Raw genomic sequence first — 21,741 nt, forward strand, 5'->3', positions numbered from 1 at the left:
TGGCAACTAGATATTATACACCAGCCGATGGTGAATTCCGGAGAAAATCGTACAAATATCTTCATACTCAAATTTATAACAAACATTTTCCACTCCATTTGTAATTAATAGCGACATTTCCCTCCCCGAAAATGTCCGGAAGACATTCTACAAATATACTAGCTGAAAATGTTTTCAAAACAATTTTAAGGGATAGCCGATTTTTGTAATTTCGCAACCCAAAAAAATAAAAGGTTCTTGTCGTTGATCAATAGTGTAGTTTAAGGTCTGTTTGGAGAACATTTTTTTTTTTTTTTGCATTGTTTTTTTCGTAATTGTCACCGGACGACAGCTTTTTCATCCCGATAATGACGGCAGCCATGAAAGGAAATGTTCCGATTCCAAGTTTCTATTTTTGACATGCGAAACAAAGCAACAACTTCTTTTGTTTTTATGAAAATTGAGCTTGAAGCTTTGCTGCCATGAATAACCAATGCACCGTTGCACAGTGATTAAACAGAACTCGACGTCGTCGTACCTACGATGCACTCTGATCTTTTCCTTCCAAAGTCTAGCTTTAAATGTGCGTTTGCAATTTGCAAAATGTCCAACAAGAGCTCTCTGTCTTATCATTTCGCATAACAGCTCTTGTTATTTTGGGTTTTTTTTTTCCCGGGGAATAAAGTGAATTCTGTTGTCCAGTCAACCGTGCGCAAATGCGACTGAAAGCCACACACCCTTGTTAAACAGCGGCAATGAATTTGAACAACGATATAATGCATTTACCTTTCAGTGTTAAGATTGATTTTTCGAAATGGACTATGATGGCTTTTAAAAGGAGCGAACTGCGACTTTTTTTTTTTTTTTTATTATTCACAGATGAATTGTGTTTTTTTTTTTTTCTTTTCCATTTTTAACCTACAGGCCAACGCCGCGCCTGATAAAATGTACGACTGAATAGCTTCGCCGCCGAGATCTCATTGCCTGTCAAGTGTATTTATGCAAGGCATTTTAAACTCAACCTACGCCAAGTAAAATCACTTCATCTTCCTCCATAAAATCCAAATAATTGGTGAATGGCGTGACCCAACACATGAACCTCAAGCGCTTGATGCGCAAGCCCACGGCGAGAGGCCTGCTTCTCCTTGCTGGTTTTCTACCTCTGGCTCTCGGTGAAGGTCTGCGTCGAGGACGTTTTTTGACAAGCGCCTCTCTTTTGGCCAATTATTTCCGCCTTTACGGCAGCCCCGCCCCGCGTGCCGGGCGTCTGCGCCTAAGATCGATCCCGTGGCGTGGAAAATGACTCAGTTATTCCAGTTGGGTGTCTGCCTCATTTGTTGTTTCCTTTGTCAATTAGAGAAGCCAATCAAAAAAAAAAATTGTTGATATTTGTTTCTTGCTTTGACATCGAAATCTGACGTGTGATTTTTTTATTATTCAATTTGAGGAAAACATTCACCGTCGGGTTCAAATGTGAGATATACCGGTAATTTGGATGAAGTATTATTTTGTTAGCTTAATAGCATAACTCCCTATGTTATTTTTATTTACTGTTTGTTACAAAATCAATAAGCATTCAATGTGCTTGCTAAAAGTTGATTTTTTTTCCCCGTTTTCCGAAAATGTTCAATTAATGACTTTGGCCATGCAATTAGGCTAACGCTTTGATGGATCCTAACAAGCTAACATATCCAAGCTAACTTAAGCTAATACCTAATACTAGTTGCCGAAAATCTGTCATTTGAACTAAATCAGTTTAATCAAATTCACCCTTAAACCCTGTTTTTTCCATTCAGTTTTTTTTAATCTAGAAATGAAAAATTGGGAATTTGTTTTCATTATATCAAACCATAACAAAATAGTCACTATCTCATTATTTGATTGCCAATTGAAAATGGACACGATGGCTGGATGATAAACGACGATAAATGATAAACAGATTAATTTGATGTCCTTTGAAAATTAATAAAAGTAAGAACGCGGTGATTTCCTGAAGTGCTTTTTTTTCCCCCGAAATGATTTCCACACCACCAAATAAAGCAGACATAAAATGAAATCTCGCAGCGCTGCCGACGACTTCTCACGCCATCTAATTATCAAATTACCATCAAAGCGCGGCCACAGAAGCCAATTATCGAAATCAAGACATTCAATTTATAAAAATGAAGGCATCAACGGGCTGATTATTGCAGAAGTGAACAATGCATCGTATCTGATCCAAGGATTCCTCAAAGCTTTTTTGCAATATCAGTAAGGTTAACATATTTATCGCCTGGGAAGAGATCAATAATAAATAAATACATGTAGCCCAGAAGGATTGGCGTAATTCCTTTAGCGAGATAGCCAGGGAGTCCATCTTCAATTATCTTTTTATGATCAAAACCTCGATACATGTTTTTGCTTTGAAAAAAAAAAGATCAAATATGAGATTCTCAACGGAGATAAATACAAGAATCAAAACTCAAAAGAAATCCCTCAACGGCGATGGGGGGGAGGGAGAAAATGGAATAAATGGATATGTTACAGGCCTGAAAAGATGAAACATTTAATCTACGGCAAGCCGTTTGCGTTTTCATGTTTGCGGCGACAGTACAAGCGACCCTAAATCACACTGTCACTCCCAATGTTCCGACTGCATCAGCACGTAATCTCCGGGCCGTGACAGTAACACGGAGACACTTTGGGAGAAAATGTATTTAAATGCGACATGATATAACGCGACGTGTCGCAAAGCACGAGGGGTGACATTTACTGCGCCGGCTTTTCCGACCGCCGTATAAATTCTCTCGCATTGATCAGCAAAGTGGCCACTGGAGAGGTACTTTCAATGCCTGTGCATTTAGATGTGTGTCTTAACGCAGGGTGCCCCAAGGACTCCGGCGCTAAACAATTAGCCTGGATTTCATAAAGCAATCAGCATGCCACCTTGTGTCATGCAGTCGCTTGGTACATTGACGCTCTGACACACACACACACACACACACACACACACACACACATAAAAAAAAGGGCGTTATTGAAAGCTTTGTGTCCAGGTTAGCTGTCGCCTCGGTGCATTTATGAATCAATTTCTGCCCATAAAGGAAGCTGTAACACTTAAGCTATTTTAGTGGAAATGCATTGTGTAAGTTGTCAAATGTACCAGAGAGAGAGAGAGAGAGAGAGAGAGAGAGATAGAGAGAGAGAGAGAGACAGAGAAGAGAGAGAGAAACAGAGAGAGACAAACAGAGAGAGAGAGAGAGAGACCCGGTAACGATTTGCGGGCTGTTCATGCCGAGTCGCCGAGCCCCATTTTTCTAATGGCCCCTTTCAAAGTGCCCGGCTGAGCACATATGTTTGCTATTAAGAACTTGTCAATCATTTTTTTACCTTTGGCAGAAACACAAACGACGCCAAATGAATTTGCGCGCACGCAAAGACACCAAAAGTGCCCGTCAATTACACGCCTAAACGCTAAAATGAACGGATTGACGGTGGGAGGAATAACTAGAAAAACAAAAGCGCGAGACAACCAGAGGCAAACGTGCAGTGAGTAAATCATCTGTCGCAAATATTTAATTGAGCACCACTGCTCTTCATTTTTGTGAAAATAAAACAATGAACTGATAAATTTTAGGAGTGTCAAGTTTGGCTTTGGGCCATCACAGCTGGACTGCGCTATTTCGATTCCGGGGCGGACTCTAACTGTCACACAAAAATCGGTAGTCGTAATAATCGGTCACATTCTTTTTACAGAATCGGTTCATTTCTATGCAACCTGGAGGTAAAAAAAAAAAAAAAAAAACGGTTGTGCTTGTAGGAGGTAACAAAAATTCTCAGATTTCAGTTTAAATCCGTAAATCTGGAACCATCCGCAAATTTTGGTCGCATCGTCTGCCAGTTATAATAAGCGGTTCCTGGTTTCTACTCACGATAGATTCGGCTCTGTGGGTCCTGATGTTTGCATTTATGCCAGACATCCACTAAGTTCGGTTGGAAGCCAATCAAAAATCTAGTCACATAGTTTTAACACAACTGTACAAACACAGAAACAGTAGTGGATGCGTAATCTCGCGGGTTTAGCGCCACTCTAGGCTGCTAACAGTACCCCAAAGAACTTGTGCTAAAAAGTGACACGGTACATGTTGGACATTTTGGTAAAAGGCCCGATACAGTAAGTGAAAATCAATGCACAATCTCTCCCCCCTTGGTTTATGTGCAGTGCAGATGGATAAATAAAAAGGAAAATAAATCTATTAACGTGATCGCGCTGTTGATTGCAGGCCTTTTGTGTTGCTCGGTGTTAGCGTGCTCTGTTGATGCATAAAGGATAAACATTCCATCAATACTCCAGCCAAATGCCTCAGATTGTTTGCCCATCGATTTTGGTCAACAGCACTTGAAAAAGTTGATGCGCCATCAAAGGACATGGGAAGGCATAGAATTCGCCATAAAGCACAGCGGAAGACGGGTAGCGTTTAACGCAAATGACAGGAGTGTGCCTTTGGTAGCGCGTGCTGCCTATCGATTGTTCAACGTACTCCCAGGTGGCAAAAACTGATGGCACCACGAGCACACAAAACCTTACATTTTATTCCACCATGGTAGAGCGCTTGAGAAAACAGAGTAAACGGCTTCAATGACGATTTTAACCTACTTCTCAACCGTCATCGTCTGAAGGTGTGGTGTAGCAATCGGAAGGACGGTGTTGGGTAATGAGAGACGATCATCATTAAGGGCCTGCTAATTAAATTACTTTTCTGTGGCTTGGAATAACAGCACAGACATGCTCGTATGGTGGCGGAAATGATTCTAAATTGATGCTAGCAAGCAGGCTATCCAAGCAAACATTTTATACGTACCTGTGAGAAAATGTCTTCTAAATACCCAAAGATGGAGGTCTGGTTCCCAGTCCATCCTTTTTAGAGGGCATGTCATCACTAGTCAGTCTTGCAATCATCTCTGAAACATCAACTTTTATGAAGTTAATGAAGGAAATCCTGCTTACGGCCACGCTAGCCTGAGAACGTCAGATCTCGGAAGCTAAGCGGGTTTGGCCCTGGTTAGTACTTGGATGGGAGACCGCCTGGGAATACAAAGTGCTTGTAAGATTCTCTCCCGCGCTAAATGCAGAGGGGTTGCATGCGGAAGGGAATCCGGCACAGTAAAACTGTGCCAAACAAATATGCGGTCATCTAAGATGACGACATGCTGTGGCGACCCCTAACGGCACAAGCCCGAAGAAGAATAGAGGAAATCCTAAATCTTTTGCGGTGTATTGCATACGACCACAATTTTTGATATTGTTTTCCGTTTAAGTCAGTGACAGTCAATACGCCGCCGCCTATTGTTTACAAACATGAAACGGCATAAAGGACTTTACACAGCATGAGTGTAATAACTATTTACTTAACTACACGAAGAACGGGACTGAGCTCCCGCCAAAGCCCTCAACAATAACACACGGCATAATCTGCTGCCAATAACTGCAGGTGCTCTCAGCCAGACGGCTCCCGCCGGACCTCCGGGGGGGATAATACTGTTTAGAGGCCCGGCTGGGAGAAGTCAATAGCGTTTCCGGGGACAGAGATTCACCGGGGGAGCGTCACGTAACGCCATTAGCCACATTACGGCTAGCCCCGGTGCTGGCGGAGGAGCTGTCATTACCTTAATTAAGAGCTGTGGCGGGGGCAAGAAGCGACAATAGGCCACGGCCGTCGCCACGGGACCCCCCGCCATCGGAGCGTTACTCGCCGTGCGAACTGTGCCAGGAGTGAGCGCAAACTGACTGATTAACTACGCTGGCAAATGGGGGACATTAATGGAGTTTAGAAATGGAGACGTGAATGTTAGAGGATTTGACACCTCAGCCGCCGGGTGACATCATTTTTCTGGGACAGTTTGTGAAGATACAAGTGGAGAATGTGAGCTTTCGGGGCAACCTGAACTAAAAACGTTTATTGCTAATTAGTTGCTTCTTGACGCGACAACGGTGTTGTTGCCACTGAAAATATAAATTTTTGGAAATGCAGGTGAGGGTTTCGGGTTAAGTGCTCGTGTTATATGTGGGTTCTTTCGAGATTCAGCGTTAGACGTAAGGATTACGGCATTGGTGTCCAACCCGAGGCCCTGGGGCCAGTTCTGGCCGGCAAAATCTTTTTATGTGGCCTTTAAAAGCAAATATTACATCGACGTCTTGGTAAAATACCATAACGGAAAATTTTCTTCACTTCCAAGCACAATTAGATATTGCAAGCATTTTTTGTTACAATTTCACTTTCCAAATAAACTGATTAACAGTTAATTTTTTTTATTTTTATTTTTTACTGGGATCTGATGTCAAAAGTAGGACTCCATTATTTTGTGTATATGTAATAAGATTAGGTGATAATACATGTACCGTATTTTCCGCACTATAAGGTGCACCGCATTATAAGGCGCACCTCCAATGAATGTCATATTTTAAAACTTTTTTTTTACATATATAAGGCGCACCGGATTAAAAGGCGCACTGTCGGCTTTTGAGAAAATGTAAGGGTTTTAGGTGCGTCTTATAGTGCGGAAAATACTGTATATTGGTTCAGTCAAAAGAGCGCTGTGAGGGAAACCATAACTACAATGTGTCGCGCAACAAAAATGAGTTTGCACCTCTGGGCTACAGTGCTAAAAGGTTTGCTCCTTTAAAAAAAAAGACATCAACTCCAGGCCTGGCATGCATATAACATGTTCTGACACAAATGAGGTGGTTGTCATGTAAATAATGCACTCTTAGAGGACAAGGGCAGAGGTGGGAAAGACACGATGGGGTAATCGCTGTCTTGTTGAAACGTAAACAACAGACAACGGTACCTTCCGAGAGGAAAAGCCGCCTGTTGATGAGGGGCAGAGCGGGCATCTGCATGTAAACGGCGCTCGGAGCGGGAGGGGGAGGGGAAAAAAAAAAAAAACACTTAACGCTCTCGCTCGCCAGCCTTGGGCAAAAGGCTCTCGGGCGTGAGAGTGCTCCGGCCCGACGCTCTTACCTGTCCTCCCCCTTGACGCCGGAGTGGAGATGCAAGCAGAGACGGGGAACAAGAGGCACCGGAGCCCATCTCAAAGGTCAAGAAGGAGAGATGGTGTGATGGCGAGTGGAGGGGGAGGAGGACGAGGGTTTTGGTTGTGTCACATCAACGGAGAGTAGTGTGGCGGGGTGGTGGTGGTGGTGGTGTTGGCGGGGGGTGTGGGGGAGTACTCGGGACACTCTGTACACGAGCGCATCTGTTACGGAGCGTCCTCCTCATTCCCCAAGCAATGTCAACCTGATTAGCTCAGGGTTGAATGAGGCAAATAACAATCCAAATGATGCTTCATCCTTTTATGGCCATCAGCGGCGAGATGAAGAGCGCCGTAAGCCTTTTAGGAGATGCCTGCTCCGCCATCGCTCCTCCCTCCCCGCATTACTTAAATGCTATTTGCTGTAAATAGGATTCTGCGGCCCCGAGCCTAAAAAGATGGCAGAGATAGTTCGGGACTATATTGTCTGGATAGAATCCCCTCCCACCAAAAAAAAAAAAAGCACACCTGTACAACAATCGGGTTGGTATCAACTGCAAGGATACTTATTTTCAGTTTTAAAAAATTTCAAAATAAGACAAGGATGTGACTATTTAGGCTTAGAAAAGGGCTTTTTTACGGTTGGTTTTTTTTTATTTCATTTTATTTTCTATAAAATTGGTTTTCACAGGACCAATAGTATTTTTAAAAATTATAACCAAAAAAATAAATTTGGGGCTTTGTGTTTGAGACATATAGATGTTTATGTAATTCATGTACTTTTATTAATAATTTTCCGGATATCTACCTAATTGCAATTGTAGGCCCGAACAAACTATGGCCTTATGACCCTGATAAACTACAATACAATTCTCAATATAATACAAAAATAATATTCTTTCAATGTGACCAAAAAATAAATACAAAATAACTAATTCATAGAGGAAAAAAATTAAAAATATGCATTTTATAACAATAACAACAATCATCAGAATAATTATAATTTCCAAAAAATCCACACTGGGTATAAAATACTGTATATAAAATATTCATTTGATATTCTACATTTGGAATAATTGTAATGGTGTTGCTTTAAGTATAAGAATATTATTGAGAAACCATTACATACGTTTATATATATTATTGTAATTGTTTAAATGTTTTATATATTTTTTTTTCCATTGATACCTGATTCTAATTTTAGCCTCCTAAAAAATGTGCCACTTTTTCACACCAAAAGTAATTCAAACAGAAAAAAAACCTCAATGACTAAAAAAAAAAAAAAAAAATACAATTTGAATTCAGACAAAATTTGGCTGTAATATTCATCAAAGTATTAAACTAACCGATTGTCATTATGATGTGAACTGTACTTGCCTTTAATCAGGAAATGGTTGCATGCGCACTACATGAGCGGCTCCTCACAGTAAAATACTTTTTCAATAATAATAATAATAATAATACAGTGATGTCATCGTTTATCACATCGATTTCATACAGCAAAATGCAGGCGAGTTGCAGCCAGGGTCCCTAATGAAGTGGCCCGGCGAGTGGCTCATATTCCATCACTCGGAATGAGCTCTTTATTTACCGTCGTGGTGGTAAGACCGCACATTTTGGGGGGCTTCTTTGTCCATCCAGCAGGACATTTAGAAGTAGCCAGCGGGGTGGTGAGGGATCGTCCGCCGTCAAGTGAGCGTGTGTGTCTGCTGTGTGTGTGTGGTGGGCTAGACACCCACATGTCATGGCTGACACATCAGCCTGGGCCCCCTCCAGGCGATCCAGCCCTAATGCTGCCTATGTCCCACTTTCAAGCCCTTGTCCCTCAAAGCCCTCCCTCCCTCCGTCCATCCTTCTGTCGCGAGGCTATAATGGCAATGGATCACTGCGGCGCGGCGCGATAACGTCAGGTGATACAAACTGCTCCACGGCGTAATCTTGGACGGCGGAACCTCCAAAGTCAAATGGGTTTTCTATTACACGTCATGTAAAGGCGGTACCGCGACCCCCTCTTAATATAACCATCGGCATGTTGCAATTACAGAAAGCATCAATAATAGACAAAATTGCAACGTAACAGCACACAATTCTGTCACGTGCATCATCTGGAGAAGTTTACCAATCAATTTTAAGCTAGTAATGTAGGAAAAAAAACGTTAAAAATCAAATAAAATGCATCATTATCACGAGAGATGCTGATTATTAAATATATTAACGCGTGCAGAACCCTAGAGGAACATTCGGCTAGTCAAACAGTTTCACTCTGGGCAACCAATCGGAGGACCAAAGAATGCCGACATCATCGTGGGGCGACATTCTGGCCCTGTGAGGACAAATTTGGAATCTGATTGGTTCCGGAAAAAATCCCATAATTGATCTAGTTGAAATTTTATTCACCAATGATTCGGAAGGCCCTGTGACATGGCAACAAAGAGGCTGAAACCTTATTGTCGTCTTAACACTTTTAAACTGAAAAGGCAATATTTTAAGTCACAGGTGTCAAACTCAAAGGCCGGGGCCAGATTTGGCCCGCCACATGATTTTATGTGGCCCGCAAAGGCAAATCATCCGCTGTCAAAAGCCGTGATTCTTGTGAAAAGATGTCCCAACATTTCAAATCGTCACGTATCATAAATGATAATGTTAAGATATAAGCATTTTTGTGTTACCAGACGTGAGCAATGGTTGAAAAACCCATTACGCTTGATTATCTGATTCCATAACTACTTCATAAATTTCATATGTAAATATGAGGCGATTGAGGATTTCTATGGTTTCACTCTGAGGGAAATCGTAACTACAATGTGGCCCGTGACAAAAATTAAGTCAACATTTTCACATCCTTATCTGTCATATAAGCGCAAAGAATGCTACGATATCTAAGTCGGCGATTCTCAGCGTGGTAATCGTAACCAAAGTGGTACGCGGCCTCCCTCTAGTGGTGAGCACAAGAATCCCTATATTAAACGTTCATACTGAGCAAAATATTAGAGTTGTTTTTCATCCATTACAACATTTTTTGCAATTTTCCAACATTTATTTTAGATATACTGCAGTTTATTATTTGCCCGTGTGCGAGCGCGGTGTGGTTTGAACTATTGGCAAACAAACTCTTTTTAGGAGAAAAAAAACAAAAACCAGAAGCGTACTTTCCCAATCATCCCAGCACATTATTCTGGTGGGGGGAGGGGGGGGATCTAATATGTGTGCACAGTATATGTGTGTGCGAGGAAATAGTATTGCTTTGATGCCCATAACTCTATTCTGGAGAAAAGCAGCATCACAGCGTTATTCCGTATCCTCAGATATAAAAGAGGGAAAACATAATAACTTCCCTGGATCCCCCTCCCCTCACGCACGCACACACACACACACACACACACACACACATGCATGCCCCCCCCCCCCATTCCCCCACTCCCCATCTCCCCGCTATTTGCACCCCGCCTCATCCACCATCCGCCCACTTCTCTCCCGCCTCAATCTTTGGTTTCAAAGGAAGCGAATCAGCCGGCAGGGACAGAAGGTTACGCATTAGTACTGGTCATTGCTCAAAGAGCGAGCGTTATAAATAATAAAAGGCTGGTGAAGGACACGGGCCGCTGGGATGCGTCTCTGGTTCACGCCACACGAGTCAAATACCAGACGTGTCAAACACACGCGCACACGCCTCAAAATAAAATAATAACAATAAAAAAAAAAAAAAAAAATGTGACCCTTACCGGTCGGATTGCGTCTCGCTGTCACCGGCGGCGCCTCTTTGTTAGCGGCACATTAAAGGCCCGCCGGGATTGGATTAGGGAGCGAGCGCGTTCTCCAAAAAGCGTGCTACGAATTAACATTGAAATTCAATTTGTTCCCCTCCCCCCCGCTTCCCTGACGAGGCACAAAAGTAACAAGTTTGCGCGCAAAGTCGACACGGAGCGGGACGACCTTCGCGCGAGGGAACGCGATGCGCCGGGAACGCGCGCATTACACCTGCTTTACATGCGCGGACTCGCCGGAATCCCCGTAATGAGATCCATCTCCCGGCGAAGAGACTTGAACCCCTCCCTCCCTCCCTCGATCCGCTTTTATTTACCCGGTCGGCGCTGCTTTGCGCCACTTTATTACTTAACGTTACGAGGCTCTTTGCCTACTAAGCTGATTACACAAAAATAATAACAACTGCCTGCCTGCGGCTCCGTGTGTGTGTGTGCGCGTGCGTGCGCGTTGAAATATGTTTGTATTCCTCAAGATGGCCACAAGGTTTGTTCCGGATTTGTTTTGTGGGATTTTCACAAAACTGAGCTTTTTTTTCAATGATCTTGAAAACTGTAGTTAGTACCTGTATGAAGTACGAAGGCATGTAGCATGAAAAAATATTTCCTTTGTAATGACTAACATGCTTTAATTACTTGAAAAAATGTAGTTCATGTGTCTGAACTGTAACAAGGAAATGCCAGCTTCTTTGAAATATGAAGAAATGTGACAAATGATGTCATTTTTGTCATTAGAAAATTGACATTTGAAGTTAAAAATGTGCCTAAACTCCCAGCCCTAAATGCCAAGTGCTTCCAAACGCGGAAAAATGTCTTTGTGGCAAAACATCAAGAGTAGCATAGGAAACTGACATTTTTAGTTGCGAGAAACGTGTAATTAATATGGCTGAACCCCGACATACGTGTTTAAAAATATGCGAAACTTTGCATGCCGTCCGTGTTTGTGGCACGTGTAATTAGTGGGGAACTGAAATGGAAATTTGACCAGTGTAATTTACCTTTTAGATCGCAAAGAATTCTGCAGCAGGGACGGTGGAGCGGCTGGTTAGAGCAGGGGTGTCAAACTCATTTTTGTCGCGGTTCCGGTTTCCCTCAGATGGCGGTTATGACTAAAACAAAAATCTTTAATCGGCCCCGTTATATTGACACATGCAATTTCTGAACTTATTTTGGAATCAGAAATCAAAGGTTAATGGCTTTTTCAGCTATTGTTCATGTTTGGTAACACAAAAATGCTTGCGATATGTCAAAGTTATCATTCATGATATGGCAATTTGAAATTTTGGTACAGATTTGAACAAGCTGACACGCATGATTTGCCTTTGCGGGCCACATAAAGCCATATGGCGGGCCGGATCTGGCCCCCGGGCCTTGGGTTTGACACCCGTGGCTTAGACCATTGGCCTCACAGTTTTGAGGACCGGTGTTCAAATCCTGACCACGCCTGTGTGGAGTTTGCATGTCCTCCCCCCTTGCCTTTGTGGATTTTCTCCGGGCACCCCGGTTTCCTTCCACATCCCAAAAAAACTTGCAACATTAATTGGAGACTCTAAATTGCCCAAAGGTGTGATTGTTGTCTGTCTCCAGGTGCCCAGCAATTGCCTGTCAAACAGTTGAGGGTGTGCCCCGACGGCTGGGATTGGCTTTGGCACTGCCGTGACCCTTCTGAGGATAAGCGGCTCCGGAAGTGGATGGATGTTATTGCAGGAGTTCTAAACTCTAACAAGAAGTTCTTGACATGATGTCTATTTATACAAAATTACATTCTGTAATATGTAGTTTTGATACGATGTCAGCTACGTAGGTTTTGAAATAAACTGCGGTTCGGCCCTTTCCTTGGTCCTGCCTTAACACGTCAATTCTACTTTCGGCACTTTTGACGTTTGTCAAAACACTCGAACGCCTAAAAAACAGCGAACAATCGGTCCGTAAATGAAGCCTTAAAAGCTGCGTTTGGTATTACCAGTAACGCGTGTTTTGATCCGTGCGACCTCCCATAACCGATAATTCAAATAAAAAGCAGTCGCCGGTCTCCTGTGGGCGACCTTTTCGCGAAAGCGCCTCGCCATTTTGTCGGAATCCGAATAAGTGCGGCCCTATTTGGCGCCGACAGTAAGTGTGCGAAATGAGCGGTGCTGTCGTCCCCGGCCCGGCTCCGCTCTGACAGCGTGATGATAGAAGCGTCACGTCCTCGGCAGACTAAATGCAAACTGACAAGAGATGAGCCTCCGCTTGCGGAATATAATGTGGAATTGTGCTCTGAGTGTCTTATTATCTTGTCGGCTGATGTCTGAAAGAGGGAGATTTGACTTGAGGGCTGAAGACAGAGGCTGCACCACACATCACACAAACACACACACAAAAAAAAAAAAACCCACAACAAATGTCTGCCCTCTTACGAACAACAGCTTTCCACACCTAATGTCCAGCACTTCTGCTCGGGAATAAAAATACAAGGCGGCGCCGTGTTTGCGCTGCTTCATAGCGCCTGTTAGCTCGAGTGGAAGACTATTTGCGCGGGCCGGCTTTTAGGAGGAGGTGGAGCGCACGCTTCGGGGCTGCGTGGCCCCGGGTTCACGAGATAGACAATTTGGTTCTGGGCAAACGTGGCCTCTCACTGTCATCACTGACGTCTTACTTGTTATACTGACGGGAGCCGCCATCGCGGGCGCCTAAAAACTAAAGTCAGAACAAGGCCAGTTTGGAATGGAATCAGCCATTCGGAACAAATGTCGGCGACGATCGGGAAACTTTTTAATGATGCCACTTGCAGATATGTCACCTCGTACTTTTATTACCCGACAATAGCTCATTTTAGAAAGAGACCGACTTGACAAGTGGGGTAAAACTGATACTAACTTTTAACTTAAAAAAAAAAAAAAAAAAAGTGTGCTTATTACTTTGTTATTGTAAAAACCCCGGGCCAGGGAAACATATTTGAAATCTGGGTGAAATGCAGTGTTTGTTGTGTTTTCAGATTGAGATTACGATTGAGAATATGACATTAGAAAAAAAAAAAAAAAAAAAAGAGTAAGAATGAGCCTTAATTCAACTCCTGAGCCCAAACTGCTAGGAAATATGTGGCGGTTTTAGTGACAAAATATGTGTGTCATTAGTCATGAACCGACATGCAGAAAGTTTTAGTTACCTTGAAAAGTGTTTCATAATTTGAAAAGAAGATAACTGGGACAGAACCCCAACCCATAGACAGCAAATATATTTGTTGTTGTGGTTAGGTACGGCCTTTTTAGTGCTCCATGACGGCCATTTTTAGAATTGCTTGGACTCTATCGTATTTAATAGCTACTTCAAAAGTAGAGTAATTATTTTGGTCCATAATTCCAACCTTGGAGATACGGTAAATTTTTCAGTGGGGCCATTTTTGTAGAAAGGAATTTTTGGAGACTTGTCATCTGACGCTTTTATTGCTGCACAGTACCTCATTCTTTATGAGACAAGGCCTTTGTGAAACTGTAAGAAACTACAGCAGAACCTCCAAAAGTTACACAAATTTCAATTTTACCAGACAAATGCGCTCATTTTAAAACAGCAATACAGCCATGCAAATATTTGCTTATTCCCTAGGTGTATGTCAACTTCTGAGTAGTGTTACTTTATTTTTATTTATTTTTTTAATCCATATTGTGGCCAACGTCATCTGTCAGCATACGCCCTCCTTTTGCAAATCCGTTTATGAATTACAGCGCTACCGATAAATTGGGACGTGAACACGTCCCCATTCCCTCTTCATGTCAGTTTTCATTCAAAAGTGATTAACAGGAGTTGGGAATGCTGAAGTTGGAAAAATATGCTGTGAACGTCCCCATTATTTCCTACTCGGAATGTCGTCGTGTGGCGCTGCCTTTTTCCTATCTTCAAACTAGATACTGGTACAGTACAGTATATAGTATAGTACACACTCGTGTGTGTGATTTGCAATTTCCTTGTAACTACTTGAACATCTGCTGCTGTCGAGTGCAGGTTGTCAAGTCATAAATTAGATCCTACACAAAATATTGCAATCTAAACAGTTTTTTTAATGGATGTGAGAAAGAAAGAACGGCTACGACAACATAACGGTTAATTTGCGATTAATTGTCTTTTTTTTGAACGGCAAACATTACGACCGAATCAACTGGGAAAATTGAAACAAAAGCAGCAGCCGTCCACATTTGAGCTCGACTGAAAAATATAAATATTACAGCTGCGCGGGTGCTCATCCGTCCCCGTCTTTCCGGCTCACGGGTCGGATGAGAAAGGAAAGGTGGTCCGCCAGCCGAGAGCTGTGCCACTGGTCAAAAAAAAAAAAAAAAAAAAAAAACGAACCCCCCCTCCCCCCCACATACACCACCACCGACAACCCCCAAAATTCACACTCGAATGAATCTGACCAGCAGCAAAACCTTCTGTGACGACAAAATGTGTCGTCATTTGTCACGATAAATAGAATTCAAGAGAAAAATCTCAACCGGGGGGGGCCGAGGGGGGGTCTTACTAAATAATCAGGCAATTGAATGCAAATGAGTCCACATTGTAACAGTTCTGAAGGACCAGCTCAAGCATCCAATTGGCACTTACTGCCCAAATAAAGAAACAACGAGAAGTGACCACGCTCTGGCAAATTCGTCTGCTGACACGAGTCGTGTTAAATTTCACATTTTGCATATGATATGACATGTGCTCCGTTTTGAAAACGAGAATAGAAAGTTATCCTAAATATACGGAGACAGTTTGATGGTCAAATAACAAAATGGCATCAATGATAAGAGACTAAAATTGCTCCTCTGACATTTATATACCCCTAAATCACACAAAGCAAACAGAATTGAATCATTATACCCATAAAAATGAGAATATTATAAATCTAATGATAGTAGTAACCATTCGCAAAACAACAGCGTATGAATAATGTAATGAAGCGGGACAAAAATAAAATCACTTAATAAACAGGCAACCACCAGTAATAATTATTTGATTATAAGAATTGTGAATCGATTAATAGATCTTTTCTGCATTTTGCCACTGTTGCAAAACGGTAAATACAAGTGAAGCTTATAGGCCGGATAAAGTATAGTAAGTGTAATTTTTTTGTTTAACATTGAAAAATGACGCGCAATGTGTGCAAAGAGCCATTCCAAAGCAAATGCAATTGTTTTTCTATTGTGTATAAAAACGTTAATGGAGCCAAATATGAACGAGTTGCAAGCACTTGAAAGTTTTGTAGCACAAGACTTGCTACCTCCGGAGCAGAGCGCGTGCGAGAGAGAGAAGGGGGGGGGGGAGACGCGGCCGGGGAGCCCCACTCACCGTACAACTTGCCGGGGGTGCCCTCCCGGTCGGGGCCCTCGCCCGGCAGGACCAGCGTCTCGTCGATGAGCTCGCTGTCGGGGCTGCCGGCCACTTTGTCGTCGGCCCGCCCGCCGAGTTCCAGCGCGCTCATGTCGCCGCGCATGAAGGAGAGCGGCGGCTTGCTCAGCTGCCCCGTTAGCATCGGATCCCCGGGAGGAGCTGGAGGGGGTCCAGGTGGGATGCGGAAGAGGCGGAGAGAGGAGGAAGGAGGAGGAGGAGGAGGAAGAAGGAGGGAAGAAAAAAAAAAAAAAGAAAAATGCAGCCGTGGTTAGAATGTGCTCAGCCGCTCTCCTTGGCTACCTCTCGCTCACTATCTCGCTACCCACATCGCTTCTTTCTATTTCCTCTCTCTCTCCCCCCTCTCTCTTCATCCCTCCCTCCCCGACTCCCTTTCATCCCAAAGTGATGCTGCGAAGTCTTCTCGTTACAACCTGACACGCGCTTCGTTCTAAGACAACAATGCGCCGATAAACACGTCCAACTCCGAGGGCGGATGCACACCGGCGACGGCGTCCGTTTCCTTCCCCGAAAATGAAAACAAACTCCTCGCCAAAGACGTCAAGCCGGTTGAAGATTACACCGTACGACAAAAAGATAAAACTATAGGCACGTAACTGAGACAAAAATACAAAGACAACGTAACAAACATCGATAGATAAAATAACGCATGATGCAATGTTATTGCAATATTTCGGCGACAAGATCGACATAGAGTGACCAAATCACCTCGAAACATGATAACAATGCAACTGAAAAATACAAAAAGAAATTGGTTCATTAAAACAAAGTAACGCTGATCTGCTTTGATATGATCTGCATGTTTTGCCGACGACAGCATCGCGATAATCGATATGTGGGGTCGATCGCCGGCGATTGGTGCTGCTTTCGATATAAATCACAACAGGAACACTTGGTATACTCAAAGTAACAATGATTCGCGCCATCCTGTACGCTACTTGACATATTATCACCAAATTTTGCCAACGATGGTATTGTAATACAATAAATAGCAAAAAAAAAAAAAAAAAATAGCGATCATCAATGCAATAAGAATCTACGATGCAATACAACTGAAAATGAGAAAACTTGTAGGACAACTTACTCACGAAAGCAAAGTAACGACAATTGACTTCAATTTCAAATTGTCAAGAACTAACTCATGAGACGTTATTACTGCCAGAACGGGACAAGCCGAAAGGAAAAGAAGAAGATATCGAGTGGGCAACGCTAATCGATGTATCGGAAGAACGTCATCGATGATGCGTGGCAAACTGAATATAAGACAAAAAGGGAATGCTTGGTTTATTAAAACAATATCATGACAATCTCCAGTTTCACTGTCACCAGTGGATGGAGAATATTAACAATTGGATCAAAGCAGTCATGCAACTGCACATACTGCAAGAGTATTGATAAATGATGATTAATCAAACTTTAGAGAACATCCAATAAAGTCCATCCTTACCTAAATGAAGCCCCGCAGAAATCAGTAATTATGAAAAATGAAGCCTTTCCAGAGTCTGTCAAATGTGAGGGACGGACTCAAACATGCCCCCCCTCGGCAGCAGAGCGACCCGCGACGACCTGCCGGCTACTGAACCCGGAAACGGCGAGCGTGTGAATGGCGTCGAGGCGGCTTCCCAAAGACGCGCGGCGGGGTTGTTGCCTCCTCCTTTCCCTCCCTCATCTTTCTCCCTCCCTCCATGGCACGCTGCCCACCCTCACTCCATCTGTCGCTTCCGCCTTGCGTCTGACCACCGGAGAGCTCCCCCGACAGCGTTCACCCCACCTCGGGCTCCGAGACGTAGACGAGGAGGAGCGGGGGGCCACGCTCGGCTTCCTTATTTAGGAATCAACCTAAATATGTCTGAGCAAAGGGCAGGTGACCGGTGTGTGTGCAAGCGCGCAAAGCGAGCAAGCAAAAAAAGAAAGAAAGGGGGGAAAAAAAAAAAAAAAAAAAATCCACGTCCCCCCCCCCCCCCTCAAAATAAACTCCTGATACCTCGCATAATGACCAAATATCGCCTTCGGAATTTTCAGAATAAAGCGTCGTACAATATAATCACAATATCAGACTGTTGTATTTTAGATACAGCGGTGCCTTGAGATACGAGTCTTATTTGTTCGCATGATCACGTGCGTACCTCAAAGCGGTTGTACGGCAAATCATCCTTCCCTATTGAAATGAATAGAAATGTCATTAATCTGTTCTAGGCTCCGTTAAATAATCAAAAAAATACCACTCTGTAGTATTGTACCCTGTGAAAAACATACAGCAATGATATAATAAAACAGAATGTGAGGCATTAAATACATTTTACAACACTTTTTGCATCAGTACGATAGGGATCGGTATCAAAAATCTTGGAAGTATCGCTGTATTCGTAACTACAGTCAAACAGCCTCCCATTTCTGGATCCCAGTGCTTCATACCGATCCATCCATCCATTTTCTTTGCCGCTTATCCTCACGAGGGCCGCGGGGAGTGCCGGAGCCTATCCCAGGTGTCAAAGGTCAGGAGGCGGGGTACACCCCAAACTGGTTCCCAGCCAACCGCAGGGCACATCGAGACAAACAGCCGCACTCACAATCACACCTCGGGGCAATTTAGAGTGTCCGATTAATATTGTATGTTTTTTTGTGTGATGTGGGAGGAAACCGGAGTGCCCGGGGAAAACCCACGCTCCATCAGCATCCGATAATGTTGCAGTGCAATCTATATCATTTATCTCATAACCCGAATCCTAATTACCCATTAATGCTCATCATATTATGTTTAGAATTGCGCTTTCCAAAACATTTCTCAAGTACACTCGATCCATCATCTGTCCCCACAAGCTCTTTTAAAGGCTCAATTGTCACCCCAACGCGCCCCCTTCCCTTGCCTACTCTCACCCACACTGGGACGAGCCCCGGTTGGACCGCACGCTATTAGCGTCGGGTATCTGATGCCGTTAAACGCCAACTCTTTTGGCGAGGAGTGCTTTTTCTTGTTCCTTAGCCCATCTATAGGGTGAGAGAGTAAAAAAATAAAATGAAGCTCATTTCTCATACTTAGCATCCTGAACACCGTTTCTTGTGGTAATATCACTTTTATGACCGATTTGCACCGCGAGATTATCCCGTCGTCCTTAATGACATTACTCCAAGGGGGTAAATTAATAAACACCTAGTTCGTTGAGTTTAATCACCGCAGTGATGAGATGCTTGGAGACACGTGGAGCCCCCCCCCCCCCCCAACACCACCACCATCATAACTGAAGAAATGAAAAACTGTAGAAACACTTGGTGTATTAAAACAAGGTGACGACATAAATTTGCCACACGATAGCGTCACAATGCAGCAATTATTAATATATTGGGGAGGGGTGGAGTTATCATTGTAAATGAAAAAGTGTTGTTCATATGTAAGAAAAGAAAGGACGATCGGCTCCATTTTTGAGGATGCTGTAACTAATCGAGGACATCCATTATCAGCTCTCTCGTCATATTTCGCTGACGACAGTGCCGTTATACAGTTATAATTGATATGGGGGGCATCTACTGTACGATCAATGTGATAAGTAATTGAAAAAAAAGAGAAGCCTTGTGGATCACGTACACTTAGTTGATTTAAAAAAAAAAAAAAAAAAAAGATTCGATGAGCTATGACACGGATGTCAAACTCAAGGCCCAGGGGCCAAATCTGGCCCACCGCACGGTTTTATGTGGCCCGCCGAGGGATATCATGTGTATCGACTTCTGTGATTTTTGTTCAAATCTGTCCCAGAATTTCAAAAAGTCATGTCATAAATGATAACGTTGAGCTATTACAAGGGTTTTTGTGTTACCAAACAACAATAGTTGGAAAACCCATAACCCTTGATTTCTGATACAAAAACTAGTTTATATATTTCATGTGTAAATATGATGAGGCAGTTAAACATTTTTATGGTTTCAGTCATAACGGCCCTCTGAGGGAAACCCTGAGTACAATGTGGCCCGTGACAAAAATGAGTTTGACACCCCTGAGCTACGATATTATCGGCGATAATCGACGCACGAGTGGTGGAGCATCTACGATATCCGTCAATATCAACGTAACTGGAAAAAAAGAAACGTGTAAAATGCTCGGTTTGCAAAAACAAAGTAGCGACAAGGACGTCCATTCTTGATTACGACATTTATAGCACTTTTATGACAGATTTATAAAACAGGATCATCCCTTCGATCCGAAAAATGCGGTAAATTAATTAACAACTACTTCATTCATTAACCGAACGCAGATGTTGAATCGTATGGACCGCCGCTAACCCCCTCTGTTACCCCTAAACACCATCATCATCATCATCATCATCACCATTCCGGAGCCTCGAGGCCGGAGGAAGATTAGAGCCCCGATCTCATTCCCGGCACTTGTTTGGAGTCTGTCAGGAAGAGGAATGCCGGCATTAGCGAGGTAGCGCCACACACTCGCGATATGATGAAATACGGAGGAAAGAGCTACAGAAAAAGAAGAGGGGAAAAAAAAAAGACAGAAGGATGGACGGAGAGGACGCCTCTCTTCTTCCAAAGTGTCACCGGCTTGTTTATTCTATTTTTCATCACAGCTGCCGGGGCAAAGATTCCCATTTTCTTTTTCTTCTTCTTTTTTTTTTGTTGCCCCCCCCCCTCCAACACACACCTGCACATCCACCCCCGCCCCCCCCAACAAGGAAAAAAAAGAAACACTGCTCTCATTTTTATAGGTGTTGCAAACTCTCATGCCCCAGTGAAAATTACATTGTGAAATTTCAGGGCAGCTCCCCGCTGTCCCTCGCAGCCTTCAAGCAGCCAACAGACTGTGAAGGATAAATAATAAAAAGCTATTGATTATTTTGATGACTGCAAGATTCAATTAGGTATTAATTTTGCCCTCCAGTGGACCTATCAAGGCGAGGGAGGTGGGCAGGGGAAGAGCGGGGGGTGGGGGTGGGCGCAGACGGGAAAATGTGTTTTGATGGCCCACATTTGATTTAAGTGCACTCCAAAAATCAAATACAACAGAAAGCGTGATGACTAGTGAAATTGTTAGCGGACGCGCAAATATTGAGCAGCGAGGACAGCTTCAACTCTTTCTATTGATCAACATTTTCATAGATTATCATGTGTCACATCAACGGGTGAAGGGGGGGGGGGCGCGCACGGTCACGAGCACGTTAAAAAGGGGGCACAAGTGGGATGGTGTTGATTAGCGGAGGGACAAACTATCAATACGGCTACCTGTGGTGTCATTATCTCGAAACGTGCTACAAACAATAATGTCGAAATGTATTATATTTTTATCTCTGACAAGCATTCCATTTTTATTTTGCGGTGTATCATATTGTTATTTTTGAGGATACATTATCGATACCCACCAGTCAAATATCAATATTGCATGCAATACATTTTTGCTACACAGGTACTTTTAGTTATCTCTAATGAAAGATAAAGTATCGGCATACGACTCCCCGATAAAAATACTGCAATGCATCGTACAACTGCACAGGTGTCAAACTCAAAGCCCGGGGGCCAGATCTGGCCCGCCGCATGATTTTATGTGCCCCGCGAAAGCAAATCGTGTGTATCAACTTCCATGTTTTTTTTTTTAAATCTGTACCAAAATTTCAAAGTCATATCC

General features: G+C 43.2%; 1 protein-coding gene across 1 annotated transcript in view; it reads right to left on the minus strand.

Moving 5' to 3' along the window:
- Positions 1-21,741, minus strand: part of pou6f2 (POU class 6 homeobox 2) — a 76,087-nt gene that overhangs the window by 51,573 nt on the left and 2,773 nt on the right. The window contains exon 3 of the mRNA XM_061806008.1: positions 16,059-16,259. Within this exon, the coding sequence (XP_061661992.1) occupies positions 16,059-16,242 (184 nt within the window). The 5' untranslated portion in view covers positions 16,243-16,259. The remainder of the gene's footprint in view (positions 1-16,058; positions 16,260-21,741) is intronic.

Source organism: Syngnathoides biaculeatus, chromosome 19 (genome assembly GCF_019802595.1).
Source record: "Syngnathoides biaculeatus isolate LvHL_M chromosome 19, ASM1980259v1, whole genome shotgun sequence".
In the NCBI taxonomy this organism is placed as follows: domain Eukaryota; kingdom Metazoa; phylum Chordata; class Actinopteri; order Syngnathiformes; family Syngnathidae; genus Syngnathoides; species Syngnathoides biaculeatus.